Source organism: Apus apus, chromosome 14, assembly GCF_020740795.1.
Source record: "Apus apus isolate bApuApu2 chromosome 14, bApuApu2.pri.cur, whole genome shotgun sequence".
NCBI classification, from domain to species: domain Eukaryota; kingdom Metazoa; phylum Chordata; class Aves; order Apodiformes; family Apodidae; genus Apus; species Apus apus.
This window is the reverse complement of record NC_067295.1, coordinates 11,965,900-11,990,382: the sequence shown is the minus strand read 5'-3', so window position 1 is coordinate 11,990,382 and position 24,483 is coordinate 11,965,900. Positions and strand designations below refer to the sequence as shown.

At 39.8% G+C, this 24,483-nt stretch overlaps 2 protein-coding genes across 2 annotated transcripts in view; both read right to left on the bottom strand.

Moving 5' to 3' along the window:
* CARHSP1 (calcium regulated heat stable protein 1) overlaps positions 1 to 8,101 on the bottom strand; it is a 70,155-nt gene extending 62,054 nt beyond the window's left edge. Inside the window, exon 1 of the mRNA XM_051632249.1 lies at positions 8,074 to 8,101. The gene's annotated coding sequence lies outside the window, so the exon portion shown is untranslated. The remainder of the gene's footprint in view (positions 1 to 8,073) is intronic.
* A 3,975-nt stretch (positions 8,102 to 12,076) lies between these two features.
* Positions 12,077 to 24,483, bottom strand: part of USP7 (ubiquitin specific peptidase 7) — a 67,766-nt gene continuing 55,359 nt past the window's right edge. The window contains exons 21-31 of the mRNA XM_051632050.1: positions 23,826 to 23,926; positions 22,303 to 22,456; positions 20,552 to 20,619; positions 19,345 to 19,453; positions 19,175 to 19,252; positions 18,725 to 18,825; positions 18,044 to 18,143; positions 17,132 to 17,251; positions 16,440 to 16,511; positions 15,497 to 15,587; positions 12,077 to 12,701 (exon numbers count right to left, since the gene is read on the bottom strand). Of these exons, the coding sequence (XP_051488010.1) occupies positions 12,595 to 12,701; positions 15,497 to 15,587; positions 16,440 to 16,511; positions 17,132 to 17,251; positions 18,044 to 18,143; positions 18,725 to 18,825; positions 19,175 to 19,252; positions 19,345 to 19,453; positions 20,552 to 20,619; positions 22,303 to 22,456; positions 23,826 to 23,926 (1,101 nt within the window). The 3' untranslated portion in view covers positions 12,077 to 12,594. The remainder of the gene's footprint in view (positions 12,702 to 15,496; positions 15,588 to 16,439; positions 16,512 to 17,131; positions 17,252 to 18,043; positions 18,144 to 18,724; positions 18,826 to 19,174; positions 19,253 to 19,344; positions 19,454 to 20,551; positions 20,620 to 22,302; positions 22,457 to 23,825; positions 23,927 to 24,483) is intronic.

The window sequence follows — 24,483 nt, the reverse complement described above, 5'->3', positions numbered from 1 at the left end:
TCTACAGCTTCTGGGCTTGACAGCCCCAGTGGATCACAAACAAACTTGGCATCTAGTGAGGCTCCCAGACTATTCCTGACTGCTGCGGATTCATTTCTGCATCTCTTGTCCTATACATTTAGCTGGTGATATTATAGTAATGCCTCCCTTGGTGGAGCAAGGATTAGTCTTTATTTGCTTGCATGCAGCTGTTAACTTGCAACACTCTCACTATGTTAACCAGTATTATTATCCCCTCCTACTCTGTGCCTCATGACAGGCCTTTTGCCTGGCCCTATAGTCACTGAAAAAAAAATTTCAAAAGCCCTTTCCTCTTTTTCCTGTTTCACAGTGAGATGAATTCAGCAGAAATGTCTGTCAGTTGTCACTGTTAACTGACAACACCCAGTATTAGTGTATGAACTACCAAGACAGCAATAAGCCAAAAAATCAAAAGACTCCCTATAATTTTGCTCACTGATCCTTGCCCCAAGGAAACAGCCCTTGGTCAATACTGGCTAATGCAATATTGCCTATCATCCCACTGCTGAACCTACAAGTTACTATTGACACACAGTTTTTCTTCTCTGTAGATTATCACCCTCCCTTGGCTGACATAGCTTCATCTTACCCAAGTTCTCTTAGTTTCCTTCTTTTCTTTTTTTTCAGTGGGATCCTCATGATGTGTCAACAATGGCCTGTTAATACCTCTGACATTCCTAATCACCTGTTCTAGCTCCTTTATAAAAACATACCAAGATGAACCTTTCCTCATCCCTCCTCTTCAATCCATGTATTACCAATTTTCTCCAGCACCTTTGGACTTAACATGGTCAATGCCATATTTCTAATTTTTTCTCTACACCATCCTACCTATTCCCTTTATTACTCATTCTGCTACCATCTTCAGCATTACTTCCCATTCATCCACATTTGTGAAAATTACATCACTTCTTCCCTAGTGATACTTTCAAATTCCTCCTTTTCTTCCTCTCTTTAAGGACTATGCTTTATCTCAGCAGTACTAATCCCAACTCCTTTGGCCTCCCCTATACATATCGCCCTCCAACACACCTTTAAAACAGATCTGTCAAGACCATCTTGCCTTGTTCAGCAGTTTCTATCCTACTCCAGTCTAACCTCACATAGTCAAGCAGCCTGTGCCAAATGTTACGATTCTCAGTCTGTGCTGGCTTATCCCAGTGCCTCATAACAACATACTGCCTCACTTCTGCATCACCAGTGAGTAGGTGAGATGGGTACAGTCATGATGCAAACCAAGGAAGGTGTCTGGATGGCAACCCAGGATATTTAGCTGGACTTGCAAGGAGCTATGTGGAGTTACCTGAGCACTTAGTAAACCTGCACCAGGCTCATTTAGCAGCTCCTCACAAACATCTTTGATTCTTTTCCCCCCTAAGCTGCCCTTCCCCTGTGACCTACACGACAGGCTGTAACTTTCTTCTGCAAAGGACTCCTACAGTTAACATTAGCAGGAAATTAACCAGTTAATACTGGTTCAAGGGACAGCTAGGAATAATTAACACCATGCCACTTACAGTAATGCAAACACACATCTCCAGCTGTGTTCTCTTCCTCCCACTCTCCTGTATTGCAAAGAATAGTTCCTGCTAACACCTGCAAAACACACATACTTTGTGGCCTGATCTTGTTCAGAGCCTCGGGCAGTGCAGTCATATTTAATAGAGATCTTGCCCAACAAAAGCCTGTCACAGCAGCAATGAGACAATAGGTGCAAAATGGTCACAGTAATGATGATGATGATGATAAGGTTGCACAATAACCCAACAGAAGATAGATCCAAACTGCCACTGGTTGCCCAGTTGCAGGCTCTGACTTAGTGACACATGAAGTTTTTTCACAGGTGCTCCAAAGTGTTTCCTTCCCCTCTTTGGTTATTTTGACAATCCAGAGGAAAAAAAGAAAAAAAAAAAGGTTAACTTTTCTGCAAAGGTAACACTTTCAGTCATGAATTTACACACTTTGAACAGTGTGTTTTCTGGGGAAGCATTTCATTCAATCATAGAACCACAGGATACTTTTTTTTTAGCTTTCCAGTAAAGAAATGAGAAAAAGATGGTATTTTCTGCTACCCCTTTTCCATCTTCCTCATCATAAAGGGTAACAGGGACTGCAGTTCAGTCTATAAAAAAAGCCAGAACATAGGAGAAAATATGAGAAGTGTTAACTTTCCTCTAAGTAACAGTTGTGTGTTAGAACCAGGAATTGCAGTAGCAAGCCTAGACAAATACAGGGCATTGCAAGTCACTTACAGTAGATTTTATTTTGTACTGCTTTTGGCAGGTGTGAGAAACTGTTCTTTTCTTCCCCAGTACCGGCTTGCGACATCAGGTGACCCGCAGAGATGGCTAGTGAGAAGGGATGTGGGGAAATCCCTATGATCATGTACGAACCGCATCCTGAGCCCTACAGGCAAGAACCCTCCGCACCAGAGTACTGCGGCCAGGAGGGTAAGGAGGCTGCGGCGGGAGGGGTTTGGAAGGAGCACCCTCGTGGTGGTTGTGCAGCAAACGCTGACAGCTCATTTCCGCAGCGTAACTGAGCCAGGTGGCAAGGGGCCCAGGCTTTGCCAGCACACGATGGGTTAGGAATGTGCCTGTGCCCGCACATAAAACCCAGGGTTGGGGTAGGCAAGCTGGTAGGATCTCCTAACAGAAGCATCACTTAAAATGGCAAAAAATATTGCTGTTGGTTTAGTTAATAATTTTTCCAACACCATATGCTTAATTGGAAATTACAGTTACATCTCTACAATAATTTCATCTTCCTAATGAGTAAATGTTCAGACAGCAAACTTGCACATGGATGGGCTATGTCTTGCTTAAATTCTAATCTAGTTTTCCGGAGGACTGGCCATTTCCCAAGTGTTCCTGCTGCCCAGAGCTGCCCTTGCTAGATGAGTCAGTTCTGCAGCCAGATTCTATGGGGATGAGCAATCTCTCCCTCGCTGCTGCCTCATGGAGGAGTATCAGGACACTTCAGTGTTGACAATTCAGCTCAACAACTGCAAGCGGGCACTGGCAGCCACTGCTCTGCTAGGTTGGCTCTTCTCTATGAAATTAAGCACTCCTCTGACACCTGCATAAGTACCCTACAACACTCCTTTGTCTTCTGCCTGTTTGAGCTTATACACATTGAAAGACACACTGAGATATCAGTGATTTTACCTTTGTTAACTTCCTGCTATTGAGGAAATTGCCATTCAACAGACAGGACTGGAGCAGAAACCAGAATGGGAGGTTAAGGCTAGATCTGTCAGTCCTGGGCCTCTAATTTGACTAGTTTTCAGAGCGTTTTCCTCTAATCAGCACTCTCTGTAAACATTTTTGTCTTGAAAGACCTCTGTGGACTCTTTCAAAAACTCAGAAGAACTTGCAAGAGGTTGGGGAGATAAAGTCTCACTTCTTATGAGCTACTCAACCAACCTAGGGAGAGGCACTCAACACATCTAACACTGAGTTGTAGTGTCTTGTACTTGCACAGAAAGCAGGTCCTTCACAAAAACACATTGCCTGATAACTCAATTGTACTGAGCACATTCCTCTTCTAGATTGGAAGGAAATTCTTTACTTTTAAATTTTTTTACAGATTTGTTTTTCCTCAAGTAACAACCCATAAAAAAAAAACCCCAAACAAACCTCAAACCCTAAACACATCACCACCACCATTAAACCCATATGCCACTGCAAATCTCTCACTCCTGGCAAGCCATTCAAGGAAACATCCCTAATATTTTTTCAACTTTGTCATTACATTTTTTCTTTCTCTGGAGAACTGCAGTTTTTATCCCATTGCCCTGTGGGCTTATTGCCTGGTTGGACTCACATAATTTCTGAAAGGCTCAACAGTGGAGGCTGGACTCCCAAGTCACAGCAGTTCTGCTGAGGGGTGAGGGCATCTCTGATGCTGTGTGGGCTTGACCAAACAAGACTTCTTGTAGCTACTTGTCCTCCTGCTGCTGACCAGTCCAGTAATGTGAAACCAGATCCATGCTTGCTGGCTGAAAGGTTTTATACATTTATTTATTTTGAGTGTATTAATTAATGTATTTTTAATACATTTATTTCATGCTCTGGCAGGATGTTTGCATTCTTAGTTTGCAAGATCAGTTAAAAAAAACTTTAAAAAGCATGAGGTGGCTCAGTCACCAGCTTCCCTTCTCCACAACAAAAGGAAAAAGATCTTTAGTTTCTTCTAGAACTAAGAATTTTTTTTTTCCAAAAAATTACTTGGCTGGAAGATTAAAGCAGATAAAATTCGAACTAGAAAAAAATTATAAATGCTAATAGTAAGAGAGTAGTAATCACTGAAACTAGTTCTAGGTACCATGGATGCTTTATCAATGGAGTTGTTAAATTAAGACCAAGTGTCATTCCAGTGTTATGCTGGAATAGATCCAGTACTGCCTTTGTGCCAAAAAAATGATTTGGTTTCTCAGCTTCTGTTATATAGAAAGTGAGACTAGCTAGTCACTGTGGGCTCTTACAGCTTTAAAAATCCATTAATCGATTCAGTAGCATTTTTTCCCTACCCTGTACTTCACTGAGTCATGAGTTCACTGAGTCTTCCCTGCAAGACATCACTCAATGCAGATTCTTGTCAGACTTCAAACGGGCCTTTTGGGAGGCACAAGCTGTGTGTATTTTTATATTTTGCCCTGTTTTTCTTTGCATAGGGAGTTACGAGTATCCATCTCCCCCACCTTACTCCTGTCGAGAAACAGTTACCCTTGAACAACCAGGTAAGTGCCAGAGGACTGTGTTTCTGACAGCATTCGTGGTTCTATCAGATAACAAAAGTGAAATGTTTTTAGTTTTAAAATCAACAGAGGAGGAAGTTTCTGACCCCATCACAATCTAAGAGGCTGGAGAATTTCCCTAGAAATGCCAGGAGATAAACTAAGACTTTTTTTTTTTCCAGCATTAGCCAATCTACAGAAGCACTCATTTTTTAACACCAGTTAGGACTTTCAGAACAAATAATTTTAAGTCCAGTTAATTTTTTCTAGCCACCTGTATGGAAGTGGAGAAGCTCAAAGGGACACTGAGGAAAGGCTTCAAAGAACAGTGAAATAGTATCTCCTACAGGAGGGAAGGAGACTCATACATTTTAAAAAATCCCTAAGATTAGAAGGCAATTAAATTCAGATCTATTATATTCTGCCTATCTAACAGACAATACCTTCCCACTCCCAAAGTTTTGATTCAGGCTACAGTGTGAATGTACCATAACCTTGTTTCAGGATGCTTAAAACAGTATTTTTCACTGAAAACACTTCTGAAAAAATCCCCTTCATATGCCTGCAAGGGGCACCCCCTCCCAGAGAGTATGACAGTCAGGTCCAGGACTGATTCATCTACATCAATTAATTTCTTTAAACTACTGAAAAGTTGATCTAGAAAGCTCCTCTATATCCTCCAGATCTCTTCTTCATGGAGAACATGCATTTCATACTATTTTAAATATCAGAAGATAAATTCTCATTGTCAGAGTAGATCCATCACTGGGTGGCTAAGACTGCCTGACTATGGGGATTATCCCATGAACAATTCCCTGTATATGTCCTTACCAGGGTAAATACTGGCTGCTGGTAGAAGCAGCATCTTGGGAAACACAGAACAAGCAGTACAGTGGTTCCTATGAATATACTTGAAATCAGTAATAGCAATGTAGGTGCCTCTAGATCAGCCATGTTAAGAACCTACATTCTCCCATTAAGCCTTTAAAACTTGTAAAAGATTTCCTGTGCTTCTAATTCTGCTGCTTCTCGTTTCCACTTGAACTCAGTTTACTTGGTGTCTCAGCCTCCGATCATCGTAGCAGGAATCTTCTCAAGCAAACCAACATCCACAATATGCCCTTCCTGCCGCCAGCACATCACCACACAGGTCACCTACAGACTGGGCAAACTGTCTTACCTTCTGTGCACCAGTTTGTGTATGGTTGGGTAAGCTTTCATGTATACTTTGAAGATTCTTCATAGCAGAAGGTTAAAAAAGAGCTGTTAAAAAATAAAGTTCTAGCTAGTTTTGATATAGGCAGTTTGTCCTTCTTCTCTACTTGATAAGAAGTCATTCTGACCGTACTGGATACGGCCACCATGGTTACAGGGGGGACAAATTTGCTATATTTAACCATGTTAATACTTTTCATAAGACAAGCAAAAAACAGTACAACATTGTTTACTTCCCTCACATAATTTAGCATCAGGCTCAGAATCAGACTAACACGTAAGATGCTAGCAGTGAAGGTGATTAATCTTTCAGAAGATACTTTAAACAGTTAAGAGTCTTGAGAAAGAAGTGGATTCATACAATGAATAGGCAGACAGAATAAGGCAGAAAGAACAGATGTAGCCAGCAGAAAGAAAAGTCAGCAAATCATTCCATGCATGTCCATCTCTTCTTTGGCTGCAGGTGCTGTTTTGGATGCTGCTTTGTACCTTTCTTCATAAGGATCTTCAAGGATGCAGACCACTACTGCCCATACTGCCATTTTCATATTTATAGATACAAAAGACTATAGAAACAAAGTTAGTGCAACCAGATGATGGGAAGTGTTTGTTTCCTAATTAAGATTCTACATGTAAAACTACTGCTAGGAAACATATATGCATAGGCATAGGTTCTGCAGCTCCCTTGCTGGTGAATCCACCTAGACGTTTACTATCACATGGTTGGACTGACTTTAAAACAAAAAGCCTTGAAGGCTAATGTCCAGTGTCAGTTGAATTAATGATGCTCTATTTAAATAATCGTCCTGAGGTATGAAGTGACCAGCTAGTGAATACTTCAGCACTACTATTACTTCTCTCAAATCTCCAGCCAGGGACACAAACTGTTCTGGACTTTTCAACCCACCAACAACTGAGTAGTGGTTCAGACATGCACATTTTAGACAAGCACTTACCTTCTTTGCACTGAAACTGACTGGCCAGGATTTCATTTCTCTCTGCTCTTCTTCACATGAGACCTACCCCTGCAGGGCTGTGGGTGGTCCAGTATAGCTAATTATTTATTAACAAAACACTAAGTTATGAGACTGTCTTAAACTGTGTTATAGATGAGGTAAGAAAATAAACCTGTTGCTGTTAACAATACTGGCAAAACATCTCGTCTGTGTTGCTTCCATGGCCCATTGCATCCAGAGCAGAGATGCAGGTCAGAGTGGGGCACCCCGTTTACATCCACAAACCGAGAAGCAAAAGGCAAACATAGGGAAGAAAAAACAGCAAGCACAGCTTGAAAAAAGTCACCGAGAACAGAACACGAGGCCCTCATTTTACATCTCTGCCTTCCCACCGCAGTGCATCATCTCCCAACAAAGACTCAAGGGACTTGACAGTTTACAGAGAACTTTTACAGTTCTCATCCAAAGTCACTTATCTCATAAAATCAAATATCTGTAATTACTTGCCCAGAAAGTGTCTAGACCCTGCTCAACACTGACAACAGCAGCAGCAGCAGCTGCTTATTGCTGGATGGAAAGCTACACAGAAGAATAGAAGAAAACCCTGTATTTCATTGCTTTAACATTGCAAGTATTTTCACGTCAGCACATGAAAATACTATTATTACTGAGGGTAAGGGGGACGTGCAGCTCACAGCATGCAGGCACGAAGACCAAGGTACCCTGCCCATGCTCTAAGGTATCTGTAGGTACTGTAGTTAAAAGAACTTCAGAACTTTCCACCTGGTCTGACATTAAGCTTGATCAAACTCTTTTAGCTAATTGGTCAATTTAAGCCATAAGAAGACAATTGTGCACCTTAACAGCTAGTGCTAATAGTGACTCCAGGATCCTGAAGATCCTCTTGGGGCCAGGACTTGCCAGTTTGCCAGTTCTGTGCATCCTGCAGCTGCTGTCACAGGAACAAAGGACACTTCTCCTCAGTGAACGTCACACACAGACACCCAAGAACCAGGCCGGCTCTACCGGCTGCACACCCAGAGGAGGCTGGAGACCCTTCAGCTTTGGGGAGAAGGAACAGCCAACAACAGGGAGCAGCCCAAGCGCCCGTACTGATGATTCTTCTGAAGCCGCACAGCTCACCTGCCCCCTCTCCGCGGCAGTTCAGGTGTCAAACCCGCCACGACGGACCCGAGCGCGGGGCGGGCCCGGACCCGCCGCTCCGGCCGCGGCTCCTCAGGGACGGGCGCCCGAGGGAGCGCGGCGCGCGCCCTTCCCGCCACCGCCCCCTGGCGGGCGGGGCCTCGCGCGGCCGCCGCCGCGAGGGCAGCCCCGGCGGGGGGGGGCGGGGCCGCCCCTCCCTCCCTCCCTCCCAACGGCCAAACACAACAACAGCTCCAGTGCAAGAGCAGCCGCCCCAGCTTTCACCCAGCACCAAACACCTCCATCCTCTGGTGACCCAAGCCTTTGTCCTCATGGGAAACGGCACCAGGATGATGCCCACAAGCAGCCAAGCAGATGTCGGCCCGGCAGGTTTTGTACTGCTCCACACCTTTTTAAAAAAAAAAAAAAGGTTACAATTCCCCTCAATTTTAAAATCTGTGAAAGCAGCAAGCTTTGCTTTGAAGTAGTGGTAAAAAAAATGCGTCAAAATGGATAGCACTGAGGAGGAAAAGCGCACAAGCAAAACCACACAAATATACATCTAACAAATATATTATAGATAAGATTTAAGATGTGCAAGAAACACTTAAAGTAAAACACTTTTTACACCGATATTTCAAGGCACAAGAGTTCACACAAGTATTTAATAAAATAATTCTAAAAAAAATCAAGGCTTCCAGCTACAGCCTGGTGGTTCAGAAATGGAATTACCTGCCCTGCTTGGGGCACAGTTAACTTCATCACCTGGGACAGAAATTGAGCTGAACACAGACTTGAAGCCAGATTCAGGCATATCCCATGTCAAGATCTTCCTCTTTTCCTGACCCTAAAGGCCAGGCTAGCTTAAAGGCCAACAATAAATGACCCCATGCTGCTCACACCAAACATGGACACTCACCACCTCAACAGCCAAATGCTCACTTAGTTCCTCTGAGAAAAAACAACAGTTTGAAGGCTGGGAATTGCCACAGAATTCAGTGTTTACCTTCTGGCCAGCTTTCCCTACATTATGAACGTCAATCCTGGCACACAATTTGGCTGAATTTTGCAAAATTTCTCAATTTGATCTAACCAGAATCACCTTGTCTCCTGAGCAACCCGTTCGCTTTCAGTCCCAATCTTTTCTAAAAGGAGCGGACAAGACACCAATCCAGTGTTTATCCTGGTCTATTTTATTTACAGTATATACAGTTCCTACAGAAAACGATTTGCCACAAAGGATGTTAAATAGGAAAAACACGGCGTAGCTTTGATCTGGGCACTGATGCCTGTCGCCAGCAGAGCCTGCATCCGGGGGGATGCCGGGCGGGACGCTGGCGTGCCGGCTCCGAGGGGCAGCAGCTGAGGTAGATCCAGGCGGGAGGCACCGCGCACTCGGCACGTCCTGCGGCACCAGCACGGCCCTCCGACGTGTCTGCGCAGCACAGAGCTGTCCTGGTGTTGCTAAGCAAGCCGTCTTGGAGAAAGGGTGTTTTTGTTGGCTGTCACTCTCTACTCAGCAGCTACGTCACTGGTGTGATTTTGCTTAAGATTTCACAGAATGCTTTGGACTCCTTTAGGATAAAAGGCACTATTGTAAATCTACAGGAACAACGCTTGGTGTTTTTGTAGGGAGAATTCAGATGGCCATAAACATCATGTTGTTCTGATGCTGTGTGCCATGAAAACACATCCTTATTGCTTAACAATTATATTATCATTAACTGAATGTGTTCACTCTCTAATATTCAAATAATTCCAACATCTGAGTAAGAAGCGGTAAGCACGGTAATTTTGAAGACTGTATTCTTATACATTTTTTAGGATTAAACAAACATACTGCACCTGAGAAAACCTCCTGTCTTCCTGTTCTCTTCATAGGTGTGTTTCCAAATTTGAATAAAAAGTTACTTTTGCTCCAAAAATGAAAATTTCATTAAAAATTTCAGTTATTGAAAACTGCACAAGGAATGCCTTAATGTGCCACCTTCTCAAAACTAGTGTGGGAACAGAAAAAATACTGAAGCGCATAAAAACTAGTCATCTAAAAATCAAAAGGCACCCAAAATTTACTTTGTTAGTGGTATTTCTGAAATTGGAAGTATTGTGATTTCTTAAAGATATTCCTTAAAAGCTGCCAGCATCCCATAAATTAATGTGAAAACTTCGTGACACCCAGATACAAGCTCAATTTTTTTTTATCAGCCTAATGTATCATTCAATTAATAAAATAGAATTAGGGCTCACTGCTGCTGACCAGAGTCTCTGATCTCACAGAAATATTTTTAATATGAATCCTGACTTTTACAGAAAGCCTGTAGAGACAATCCAAGCACTTAGATGGTGCTGCAATTCTCACCAGTTTGATGCAAATTCAAATAAAAGGAAAACTCTGTCCACTTAAGGCATGCCATTTAACCACTTCCCTCTACCTGTAACCTATGCACTCAGATGACCAAAATAAAGTAAGCCACCAGCTTGCCTTGACTGGAAATCAGAGACAGTTAAAAGCACTGCAAGATATAAATTAAAGAGAAATCCAAACATAGCTAAAATCGAGCGATTGATTTAAGCTAAAAGGATGAAATAGATCTGAAAAATTTAATTTAAAAATACTTGCTGGTGTTTTCAGTAATCACCAGAATCCATTTCAGAAAAAAGTATAACGGCCATCACATATACATAACCCCTACTAAGTGTTTATTGATAGGTCTGAGAAAGGGAAGCTTCTAAGCACTGTTTTGGTTAGGAATACAGGGAACACATTACGGTGGGAATCTAGTACTCTATTAAGAGAGCTTACCTTTATAGACTTCCAGATTTCACTTTACACCATTTATATTAGACTTGAGAATCTGGACCACAAAATTTTTGTACAGGCAGGCAGAGTCAAGTCTACCACAAAGACCCTACTACAAGCTTTACAAACAAACTAGCAAAATATTTTTTCCATTTGTCTTATTTGTACATAGCTCCTCCCTGGAAAACCTTTCATTTGTTAAGCTCAAATGTGTCTATTTAGGAGGTAAAAAACAAAGCAAAACCCCCCTGCAAAACCCAAAACAATTAAACAGAAAACCCCACAAATCTTCCCCAAAACAACCAATATGAGGGTTATACAATTGTCAATACTTAAGAAAAAAAAAAACACACCTTTAGCAAAACCTCACAAACAAAAACATTTCCCAAAACTCTATTTCCAAGGAGAGGAGAAATCTTCTTCAATGTCCACGTCATCACTCACCGAAGAAAAATTTTATAGAAAATTTTATTCAACATACAACATTTTCCAGCAAAAAAAGGCAATATACAGGAAGAGTTGTTGTACACTGCGGCTACAGAAACAAAATAAAATACTGGAAAAGAATGTAAAATTAAGTGTGAATTGCTGATTCTATCTTTACTGCACTCAAAACTAGACACGCGGCTGGCATTAGCTCCAAAATAAAAGGAAGCAGTCTGGGGACTGAAATAAAACAACACACAATGAATATCAACATCAGTGAAATTCACTTGCAGACTCACCCAACAAAATTAACCTCCAAGTGTTAAATTGTACATGTTCATTCATTAAATATACAATTTTTTCATTTTTTCTTCTTTTTTCTTTTTTTTTCCCCCCTCCTTTTTTATACAAAGTCAACAGCTTACTAAACACTAGTGAGCATGCCCTCTGTGCTAAAAGGCTAGTTCTTGTGTTTTCCCCATCTCTTCCCATGTTAACTAAATTAATGATATTTATAATCCTTTTCACTTGCTTTTGCCAACTTTTGAGTGTCATTCTATTTGCCAGAAGATGGCATAATAAATCACAACAGTATTTATCAAGGGTTGAAAATTTAATAAAAATACCCAAATATATCTTTTTAGGACTCAGGGCATCCCCTTGGCAAAATGGGATGCAAAGAAGTGACTAAATTAAACGAAAACTAGTTTATTAAAAAAAGATTCTATGCAGCTGGAGGAGACAAAAATCCCGAATAAGTGCCAACAATGTACACAATGAAGTAGAGATTGCTATTTATTGATGATGTGAGTTTTTTGCATTTACAAATGCACAAAAATGTCATTTAAAGTATAACTGAAGGAAATAAATCTGATGTGAGTCTAAACATAAGACTTACTAGCTGCAGTGATGGTCAACACCATACTGGGAAGGGCAGCCAGCCAGCTTATGCCATCTAGAAACGTACTACAGACAAATATTTTGCCAATGTCAACTGTTCTACTAAACTCTTCCCTCATTATGCTGACAATTGCCTTGCATTACGTTTACCATAAAATAACTCTCATTGGCATCCAAGCTTTATAAAAACACCTTCATTTTGCTCAAAAAGGGCAGTCAATAGATACAGAGAAGCCAAACTGAACAGCCTCAACAAAATAAAATTAACATCAGCAGCAAATCCTCTTGCTGAAGACTTCAGATATAGTGCACGTGTACCAAAGTTCTACAGTTGTTAAAAAGGTGCACACACACACTTATTTTTGTCCCTTGCCTTGACAATCTGGTTAAGCAAGTCAGTTATGGATTTTAATAGCTTTTTCAAGGTACGTGTAGCGACTTCTCTTTGGGGCTTTATTGAAATGGTCAAGCCCTAGCCATGGCCTTGGATGAGACATGTTGCCTAGAAAAGAGAAAAAAAATAAACATGAAGTTAAGACTAAATTGTAAAGTTTCCTTTACACAAACTACTCCTGTGTGCCCTGTTCACAGTTTGCTGGGAGTCACAGGGTACGGAAGAGGACTTCAGAACAGTCCTGCAGTCCAGAGTCAACTGAGCAGCTTTCCTGACTGCTGCTTTCCTTCCAATAATGCATTTTACAGCTGTTTCTGGATCAGGTAGCTGGTTTTTCTCCTCTTCAGTCACTTATAGGAGTTTACAGCAGTGAAGTGTGTGCTAAAGCAAGAAAACTACTGTTATAATTTATGGCCACAGGCACAAAGTACCAGCTTTCATCAACGTGCTGAGCCTGTTGGAAAGGGCAACACCATCTGAATATGGCAACCTATAGCACTTGCCATATTATAAGTAAGCTTTGCTGCATTAAGATATTTTTATCATCTGGTTTCAGTGGAAATATTTGTTAAATTCAAGTAAAATGCAAATAATCAGTTACTTAAGAATTCACATAACTGACCTTTATTTTCTCGGGGGAAAAGTCATATTTAGATTATAAATAAAACACACATTTTCACATTTCAACCCAATGTGGTTATATCTACTGCTAGTTTTCATGAAAACCCACAGTGCACATACTTCTCAAAAATGGGAGAAATTATCTTTTAAGATCTCCTCAATGCAGAGCATCAAATATTCTTTGAAGTGAAATGATAAAGGGAGAAACTAAGCAGTCCCTCAGCAAGAAAAGCACATGCCTACACTCAAAGCCATCAACTGCAACCACTAAAGCATAAAACACTTCACCTTTCTGGCTGACTTCATCTGCGTTTTTGGATATATTTTCTTCAATCAATATTATTTGTCTTTTTGTTTGACATAATGGTCAATGTCAAATTTATAAGAGAACTGCCAATCTTGCTGAGATCACTGGGATGTCTTTTAAAGAAAGAAATTAAGTCCTTCACCACTAGCACCAGCACAATCGCTGCTAGAGAACATCTTTGTGAAAGCAGTGGGACACCATTAACATCAGCTAGTCAATCAAATTAGAGAATGTCAAAGCTCTGGTTCAATCAGTCCAGCATGTGTTAAAATCTGATGTTTGTACAAATGCTTAAGTGTCTCCCCTTGAAAAGCTGCACAGCTAAGAAAGCATGAAAGCATCACATTGTCACACCACAGCAGAGCTGGGGGGGAGGCAATGAATTATATAAAAGTGTATTATTTCAAAGAAGCAACCTCCTGTGAACTCTAACTAATATCCACAAATCTCACCTTCCCTACAACTCCGACAAACAGTTCAAATTCTCCCTTTTCACATTTCTGCCACGTTCTGTACTTTTGACCTAGTTACCTGGTTAGTCTTTTGTGCAGTTTTGGCAAGACTAGCTCAGCTTTGCTCAGAAAGTCCGACAGCTTGTTTCAGGCTACTGCCTTCCCTGACTCCCAGAGTAAAATCAGGACCCTGCCTGCTTGAGCACACAAGAGACAGTTGATCTACCCATGGAGATATGTCCACATCCAAATTTGTCCACACCCAGAGACCCCTCCCAACTAGTGCAGAAAAAGAGGTCCCTTCAATGACACACATCTCTGCTCCCAGATGACTTGTGCAGATGCAGAAATTCAAAGTTCTGGCAAGTCCCCTCATATTCACAGCCATGAGCCATAAACCTGGCTGTGTAACAGAACACAGTGACAGGACTTTTTGCCAGGTTCCTGCAAAGTGCTCAGTAACAGTATAGGTCTAACTTTCCGTGGGTTTTGAAATAAATAGGACAGCTACAAGATTTCTTTATAACTGTTATATAAATCCAGAACACTGCTTGAAAAAAATAAGGGAAAGTGGGGCCTCAGCACAACCTACCAACAAAAAACCAGAGCTCATAATTGTCAGAAAAATAGAGCTGCAGAGAGCAAGTTGTCCTCAATCTTGTTTCTACCAGACAGAGCAGCTCACAAAAAGGAACACTCAGCTCAGCCAGGGGAAAAAACACACTGATGAATTCAAGGCTTTCAAGAGAGCTCTGACTGCAGATTCAAAGGTGCCATTCCCAACTGAAACTCTCAAAAGATGACTGTGTGGAACTCCTGGAAGATTAACCTGGTTTCTCCTATGAGTAAATTCCTCACAGAATAGAGCTTTAAATATCAGTAAAATAAACAAGATGGTAGACCATCCACAGACAAATTCAGAACAGGGATGCATTTGTAGCTTGGTGAAGCACCTTTTAGGAAAATAAAATGCAAACAGCATCCTATTAACATATGTAATGCTCTTGTTAAGATTCTTCAGATTCATTGACAATACCAAGAACGAACAAGAGGTGGCTCCAAAGAATCTGAGAATTCAAATACCTATTTCAGCACACTTAAGAATCAGAGAGAATCCACCTTAATATTTTTTACGAATAACATGAACATACTCTCCAATAACAACATGAGAATCAAAACTACAAGGGAGCAGATAGTCAGAGCAGCTATGGTGCAGCTGACACTGTAGTTCTCTTCTGTGAAGCATATTATACTGATATCTGGCCCATTTGGTCACTCAAACTTTTAACTCACAAGGAAACAGATTATTTTTTATATGCCTATAAAACACAGTCTAACATATACACTTAACACGCCTAAGTGTGCACACAAGTGTATATAACTACTTGCTTAGTTATAACATATAATTGTATTTCATGTACAAAGCCCAGCCTCTTTCTGCATCCTGAGTTCAGGATAATCACAACAACTTGCCCAGCAACTTCAGCAGGTCAAAAGAATAATCAGGTTGTTTAACAACTCACCAGGTTGGGGCTCAAAATCTTTCAAGTTCACTTCATACTCGTCTTCATTGAGATACTGGTGTCGGCCCATCATTACAATTGCAAATTTAAACTATGGAAAGGAAAGAAAAAACCTGGTAAGATAACACATTAAAATAAAGCCTTCAGGTCTAATATCATCAGCTAACTAGTACAGGGTTGCAAGTGGTATTCTTCAGGGGTTGATAGACAGTTTAAAATCTTCATCAGCCTCGACAATGGGATAAAACAAATGCTCCAGAAATCATGAGACTGCATCTGGAATACTGTGCTCAGGTTTGGGCCCTCCAGGGAAAAAGAGCTGGCAACAAACTGCAACAAGTCCAGCAATAGTCCAATAAGACAGTCATGGGGCTGGAGTCCATGGCATACAAGAAGCTAAGGGAATGGGTTTGTTCAGCTCAGAGAAGGAAAGGCCAAGAGGGGCATCTAGTCTTCTACTGACTGAAGATGGCTACACAGCAGCAGACTCTCCTGAAGAGCTGCACAGCAAAAGGACATGAGGCAACCATCACCAGCTGCAAAATGAAAAATTCTGATTACTTATAAGGAAAGCAAGTGTCTTCATAATCATAGTGGTGATGCTCTAGAACACAGTGTCCTGAATGTGGCAGAATTCCTACCCTTGGGAGTTTTCAAATTGCAGCAAGGTGAAACCCTGAGCAACCTGACTTGACTTCAAGCTAGTTCTGCTCTGAACCTTAAGTGGGTGGTTTCTAGAGGTCCTTGCACCATCTAAACTTTTCTAGGTTACTTTAATGTTTTGCTTAAATACTACTAAGTATTCTCAAAAAAAGCATGAAGTCAAGCAACTCTTCTACTGATCAAAATCTACTTATCCCAAATCTGTGGTGTTCCAGCGTCTTAAAATAAACTCATTTAGGGTCCACAAACAGCTTTTACAATTCTCCCAACTTGCCATTACCTTTTCAAACTCTTTTTCTTGTATGTCCAGCATTGTCTGAATCCGCTTCATAACCTCTCTGAAGTGTTCACCCTAATAATTACAACCAGATACTTAATGTAAAAAAAAAAATCTAGGAAAAAAAGGCATGCTGTTAATATTTCCTGCTTCAAGCTTCATTGAAATACACTGCCTTAATCTCTTGGTTATTTACAAAATTATACCATCATCCACTATGATAAGGAATAACAACATACAACTTGCTAGAAATTCAGCAACTTTAAGTATTACTGATTCATCATTACACAAACTGTCCCAGAAATTGACCAAGTAATAGTAATATATGCAGGTTAAAGTTAAGGTTAAAGTTAAGAAACAAAGATTGAAAATTAACAGCAAAATAGGAATTTGGAAAAAAAAAGTTACATATCCTTCTTAAGCATATTACTTTTTAAAACCACTTGTTGGGAGGGCTCCATGGGGGTTACAACTGCTTTGACAGTATTTCAAGTCCCTGTCTGATGCTGAATGTCTAGTTGCTAGATGCTGCACAGGCTCACTGAAACACTAAACAATCTATATATGCAAAAGAGAACAGAGATAGGAGCAATATTTTGCTATACACTTTTTATACTACTAAATTTCTTTGCCAGTACTTTCAGAAATCACCATCAGTATAATGCCATAAGGAGGAAAAGGGAGGCATGCTGTACCTGGTGTATCCTCAGCAAGAATGGAATTCCAAATGTCCCAAAAACCTCTTTGTGGAAATGTGCCACTGTGATTAGCATCTCATTTTCTTTATCTATATCTACCTGGTCCAGAGGAATTTCCTAGATCCAGACATAAAATTAGTACTTCAGCTATAATTTCCACAGAAAGTAACTCATTAAGTAACTAAAAGCATAATTGATTTACTGTTACTGTAAAATAAGTCTATTTAAAAACAATTAAAAGAACCATGCTGTTTGTCAGGGTTTTTTTATTTACAAGTAGAGTCATTCATCCCTGGCATGACAGCATTTCAGCTTCCTCTCCTCAGTAAATACTCTCCTGGATTTCCCAAACAGCTTTTGACATGAAATCTTCTATCAGATCTAGAAGCAGCTGACAGAAATATCACAGACATCCTGTCATCTCCTCATTACAGCTTATTTTGTTTTTAATTACTGTTCTTTGAGGCAAGTTAACAGATTTGCATGATGAAATGTTTAGAAATATCATATGACGCTCAAACTTAACTGAAAACAAAACAAAGTCTTCTAGAATAATTAAGTTTAGAGCAAGGAAGCAGGTTCTAAGCATAACTATTTACATCATGAGTCCTCAAACAAACCTTGGAATTATTGCTAAGGTAGCAATTGTCCTGTGGACAAGTCTTTACCAAGTCTTCATGTATTGTTACAACAAAAATACATAAAAATGTAAAGAATTAAATCATTATGGGAAAGCAAACAGAAAAGGAAACATTTTAAAATCTTGAAAAATAAATACATATTATCATGTAATCTAGCTTGCTGCAAATATCACAGTATTTGAAAATCAGAATGCAGAAAAAGACAAATACCACTTGAGAGTTTCTTCTCTCCAAATTTGTGAAGCATCTTTGAGAAAGCACCACCTACCTCTATTCGAAACGTTCGACTTGTTGCAGGTGACAAACACTCTAACAGCTCATCTTCCTGATGGACACCAATTATTTTGTAACTTACAATTTCTAGCAGCCTGGAAAATAAACAAAAAAAACGCGTAAGAAAAAATTTTAGAAATAAAAACCCAATACAACACTTCTTTCTCTAACCTTGAGAAGGATTAGTACAGTCAGGATGTAAACAGATACTACTACTGTATTTGTAAAACTTAAAATACAGTCTTTAGTAGGCTGTAAAGTTACAAGAGGTTAAATTACTTCTGGGTGGTGACAAAAAAGCCAGTACATGCAATTATAAGACAAAGGGTTTTAACTTTATTTTTTTAAATTCTTCAAATGACCTCACTTTTAACTCCCGAGAAGTGAAACAGCATGAAATACTTGAATTGGAAACAACTATTAAACTGGGAGTTAACAAGTGAAATTGATGAAACTTATGCATCTCATGGATGTAACTTTACAAAATACAAACCAAATAATTATACTACATTTATATTTCTAGTTAAGAAGAACTCTCCTAATGATGTGAATCTGGAAGCTTTTTATTTTTAACACAGTAGACTTAATTTGCTAATAATGGTTTCTACATTGTAAATACTTTTCTGCATAAAATCCACACAATCACATAAAAGAAATTAAAACCTTCCAGCTTTACCTTAGTTTCCCTGAACCTTTTTCAGAGAGTTCTACAACTTTTTTACATTCTTCTAACAGGTCCCGCACACAGCCATGCTTATCTGGATATACTGTTATTTCCTGCAGAATTTGAAACAGAAAACTCATTAGAAAACCTGAAAATGTAAAGAAACCTATTACAGCACAGAATAAACAGCACATATAAAGCACAGAATACACTGGATTCTTCATCAAAAAGTCATCTTTAAATGATAATTACGTAAATGAACACCTATACTACATTCAAAGTTTTTATTAAGAACTGGCATGATTTTTTAATATTTTTTTTTATCGTGCTTTAGGTTTAATTTTTGGTTTGATTATTCTAATTCTGTATTTTTCAGGGACAAGAGTGTGTGAACTGCACCATAATCACAGCCAAACCAGCTTTAACACAGAAATGATAGCAAGTGTGTAACAGCCAACTCACCTCTTCCCTAAACTGGCTATTTAGCCATATGCATTTAAAACTTCTTCTGTTTTCAAAATCAGTTATTTTCATTTTGAGCTTAGGGAAGAAAAGAAAAACACTTTAGGCATACTTTGTATAGGGCAGAAATATTTTTTTCATCCACATCAATAAAAACAGAAGACTCTTACCTGTTGATAGTAAAGTTTTTTAGGTTGCCTAGGCTTGAAGAACTGCAGAAGATCTCTTAAAGTACCTTCATAATTATGTCTAAGAGGATTACCAGGGCCATCCCTATAACTATAAAAGGAATAAGAAAAGCACATATCTCCTTTAAAATCCATCACTTCTGAGCAAATCTAAGTACCAAGTTAATTTTTATTCCTGGCTTCCAGTTTCATACTTGCTAGCACAGGCTAAGCAGCGCTATATTCAGTGTTTTAGTGATTTTTAAAAACAGGTGAGCACATGGAAACAGAAATAAGCATTCACTGTGCGTTTCAACTCTCTTGGACATTTACCAGCTTGCCTTTAATGCTGCAGGGTGGCAGACCTGCATTCATCTGAAACTACTGGCACAGCAGCACATGCTTTAGATTGTGAAAGGTTAATTTGTGGAGCCGTATGACACAGCAACTTCCAGAGTGACCACAGCACTGTGAACTGTGAAGAGCTACTCAAATTATACCAGGCTCATTGATGATGAAGGGAGAAAACCTACAGGTTAATGAAGAGCAATCTACACTTACACAAATACAAAAAGCTGATGTAACCTTTAGGTATGCATTATTCCTGCAGCATATACATGTACTAATATGCTGTTCTCTGCTATAGTCTTAGATTCAAATTCAGTTTTACACAACTGTGCCTGAGAACACCACTTAAACCAGAAATGCCCCTTTTAGCAGCTGTGAACTTGTTAGATCATCAACCTCACTTGCAGACTTTGGGGGGAAGAGTGAGAAAAGGAACTCCTGCATTTTAAACCTGTAAAGTCAGCAAAAATCCTGCTTTCATGTGCCCTTGTTTCTGCTCTCCTCCATTCTAGGAATCTGAAACAGCACTTGCATAAGCTTCAGAATTTGTCCCATACAGTAAGGCTTTGAAGTAATGAATGATTTTAGAAATTTAAACAGTGTTCCCTTAAAATGCATCTTTTTTCAAGGACACATACTAGAGCTCTTCTAAAATGTGCAATTCTCTGAGGGTCTAGAGCCAGCCAAGGCAACACTTAAATCTGTGCATGCAACGTGCTGTGTGCTAACACTTTACTGGTAAAGAATTAGTTTACAACCTGGAAAAAGCACCAAGGTAACTGCTGCTGATCTATATTTAGGTTAATTATTTGGGCTTAAGAAGAATAGTTTAGACACACAACAGTAAGGAAATTCCTCTTACCCTTGGGACTTGAAAAACTGTAATAGCATTGGATCCGTATTAAGTCTTTGCGCAACTGTCTTTGCAACCTGTAAATACATTTTTGGTAGGTTCTGAATAATTTCAGTCATGACATTGCTCTACAATCACACAGTAATTCATTACACATGAAGAACATTATGCTACTGAAATTCTGAGAGACCCACTAAGCCTGCTTCCTCAAGGCAAAATAAACTAGATCTTAACAGTTAGAATCACAGAATCGTCAAGGTTGGAAAAGACCTTCAAAATCATCAAGTCCAGCCATCTGCCCTACAACCTCTAACCATTAAACCATCTTCTGAAACACCACGTCCAACCATCTTTTGAACACCTCCAGGGATGGTGGCTTCACCACCTCCCTGGGCAGCCTGTTCCAAGGCCTCACCTCTTTCTGTGAAGAAATTCTTCCTAATATCCAATCTCAACCTCCCCTGGCACAACTTGACCCCACTTCCTCTTGTCCTATCGCTAGTCATTAGGGAGAAGAGGCCAACATCCACCTCACTACAACCTCCTCCTAAGCACTTGTGGAGAGCAATGAGGTGGACACAGAATGAACAATGAGTTGACACAGAATAGGATACACTAGGAGAAAAAAAAAATGAGGAAACTGTCTGTTTTATTACAAGAAACCATTGCCACCAAAAGGCCACAAAATCCATAACAACAGCTCTAGTCCTCTTCTGTTTGTTTTGTTGTTTGGGGTTTTTTTGATTGGTTTTTTTGTTGTTTCATAATTTTTTTTACAGTATTATTATTTTTATAGTATTATTGGGAAAATAAGCGAGATGTGTTTTTCTGAGATCTCCCACTGCTCTCTAATTCACTCCAAGGAAGTTAGGTTCCTGGGTAATAACACCACGTTATTTCAGTGTATTTCATGTCACTGCCTCACAAAAACACACGGAGATCCCTCTATTTTTCCCTTTCCCAAAGCTATAAAGAACTTACACTTTAAGTAAAAATTAAATAAGACAAAGTGAGTTGTCAAAAAGCAGATTATCAGAACCAGGTAGCAAAAGTCATCACCTGGTTTCTCCTCTATAAGCAGGTGCTCAAAGTTCCCACCTTTATCAACAGAAAATTAACTTCTCAATTTTAAGTCATCTTTTTGACACTGACAAAAGCAACTGCAGGAGAACTGTAGGGAGCCAAATCTACTCAGGCTCTTAACAGATCAGACCAACTTTAAATATTTTTTTCAGGTTCATTTGGTCTTCTAAATACCCCCTGGTCTCCCTTTACAAACACAACATGTCTGAGCTGCTAGTGCCACTGAGCATTAAACAGCACTGTGTGAAGAAAGCAATACAGTTTGGTCTACAAAATGAATCCTGTTGGTGGTATTACAAGCAGAAAATAGGTATCACTAGATTCCCAAGGTGTTTTTCTTTTAGTAGCTAAGTAAGTTGAGCAAGTTTTTCCTGTCACTTAGAAAGCAAACGCATAATTTCATTAGAATATAATTTCCCTGACAGAGAAGAATGGCATATCAAGAGATTATTATATTGTCAAATAACTCATTATTAATAAAACTGGGGGTTTTAGAGTATTTTCTTCTTTCTACGAGCATTAGTGGCTTCCTTAAACTTTTAATTACTACAATGCAAAAAAGTGTACAAGAACAGATAGACTGTTTTCTAAATATACATACAATGTGGTTAAGAACTAATGCAAAACTTACTTTCAGAACAAGGAAACAAAAAGCAGGAAATAAACAGGACACACACCTGAAAGTAATTCATCCTATTGGATAAAGTAACAACAAAGCCTGGGTCATTTGGGATGGTTTTATCACAGAAAATGACATCCACACGATGATAGAGGTCTCGGAAATATTCTTTAGCTGTTGGTAGTTCACTGTTGTCATTTTCCGAGTCATCCCTGCAAGAGCAAACAAATGATAACACCATCACATATCTCATTGTTACACATACAAGCAGTTAGCGCTTTTAAAAACATGTTCTACAGTAAGCCAGTGACAGTTGAGGGATACAGCAATAAAGTTTCCAAACCTTTTTCAGAGCCCCCAGTGGCACAGAGTAGAACTAAAGCAGTGAGTGGTGACCCCTGCACAGCCCAGGGTGCTTCCTTGTGGTGCAGGGACAAATGCCCCCACACACTGTGCTTGCCTGCCTGGCAATCCGGCAACACTCTGATTCCAGTTGTTTCACAGCAGCATTCCAGCAGGACTCTTCCCTCCCACTCTGACACATTACTGCATGTCTGTACCAATGCTGGCACAGCTTTCCATATTCTCCTGTATTAACTGCTTTGCACTGAGGCTAGATGTACAAGAGCGCTCCCTGAACCACAGGAACAAGACAGTTGGCACAGAGGCTGGTTTGGGTCACTACTGACTGGTACCCCTATCTTCTCAGTGGAGAAATAGCACCAGGGGACAAGCTGTACACGTACCCAGGAGTCAGGAGCCAGGCAAAGGTGCATAACACCAGTTGGGTCAACACGGAATGTGAATTCCAAGGCATGACATGAGAAATACAGTCATCTCACATAATCTGGGGCTACAGTGCTGAAGACAGACTAGCTGGCTTCCACCCACTGTCAGCCCATGGAGACAGACAGAGCAACACAGTTGGGTGTGGCCATCAGGAGTGAGGGCATAGAAATGCTGATCTATAGCCCCGACAAGATCCATTTAATGGACACAAGATGCAGTTCTCCTTTTGCCTTAAAGAAAACTCCAGCTGAAGCACAGTACACCTATGAGTCACACGTGCTCAGGCAAACTGGGAGCACCTCATCACTGCGGACCAATGTGGAACTTGCTGTAAGCACGAATTAAAACAAAAAAGAGGGAAAGCAGTTTAGTTTAATTCTAGGCTGAAATGAACTCCAAGCCAAAGCTCTGTGCAGTGGTCCTGGAACAGAGCCCGAGATCTGAAATGCTGGTGTAGGCTCTTCAGTGTCTGAGTTATGGTGGTTCCAAGGGAAAAGCTGCAGAACTCAGACACATTGCTGAATCACACTCTTTGGTAGTATTAAGACTTATTTTAGGGTATTAGTTTTCTAAACTAGGATGAAACCTCTTTTCCTTAACTAATGTGGCATGCGATGATTAAAAAAACACCAATATTTTTTCATTTCTTTTGAATAAACAAATGAGAACATGTCTACTGCTGGAAAACTACACTCTGTTCTTCTTAAAAATGCTAAGTTAAAAGAAGTTCTGCTTTCAAAGTGAATCGGGTGATTTAATTGCAATGATCAGCCATCCCCTTAAAATACATACTTCTGAAAAACTATGATGTCACCATCCATGAGTTCATCAAGAGCTTTATCAAGAGATACATCATAGTCTTGAATCCTTTCTGTTAAATTGGGTTTAACTTCCTGCAATAAAGAAGAAAAAAGGTTGATTACAGAATAAACAAAAGACAAAAATAAAGCTCACAGTAGTAACAAATCATCACATAAGGTAACTTGTATCGTCTTTCAATTAAAAAGTTATATGAATAGATATACATACGTAAACACTGTCTTAGCTAAGTTCCAGATACGTCTAATTACTATTGATAAAGATGGCTGGTCATTTTTACCTTTGGAGTCTCACTCAAGTTATCTTAATTTGCAAAAGTATTTAATCATTTAGCGTTATCTTAGCACTGAAATTTTTCCAAAATTCAGATATGGACTTTCTACTGATGCAGCTTCCAGGAAGCTTGGAGAGCACTGATTTTAATTGTGCAGAACTTCTGCACAGCAATTAATTTGTCTTTTTTAAAAAAATAACAAAGTCATATTAAAACGTGTGTTTTGTAATCTATATAAATATTTATCTATAAAACATCTTTTATGTATTTACACTTGCAGACTGATGTCCTGGGATACGAGTTCCTGTCTAAACAAACTGGAACGAAACTGCAGCCCCAACTGGCACTGAGCAGAAG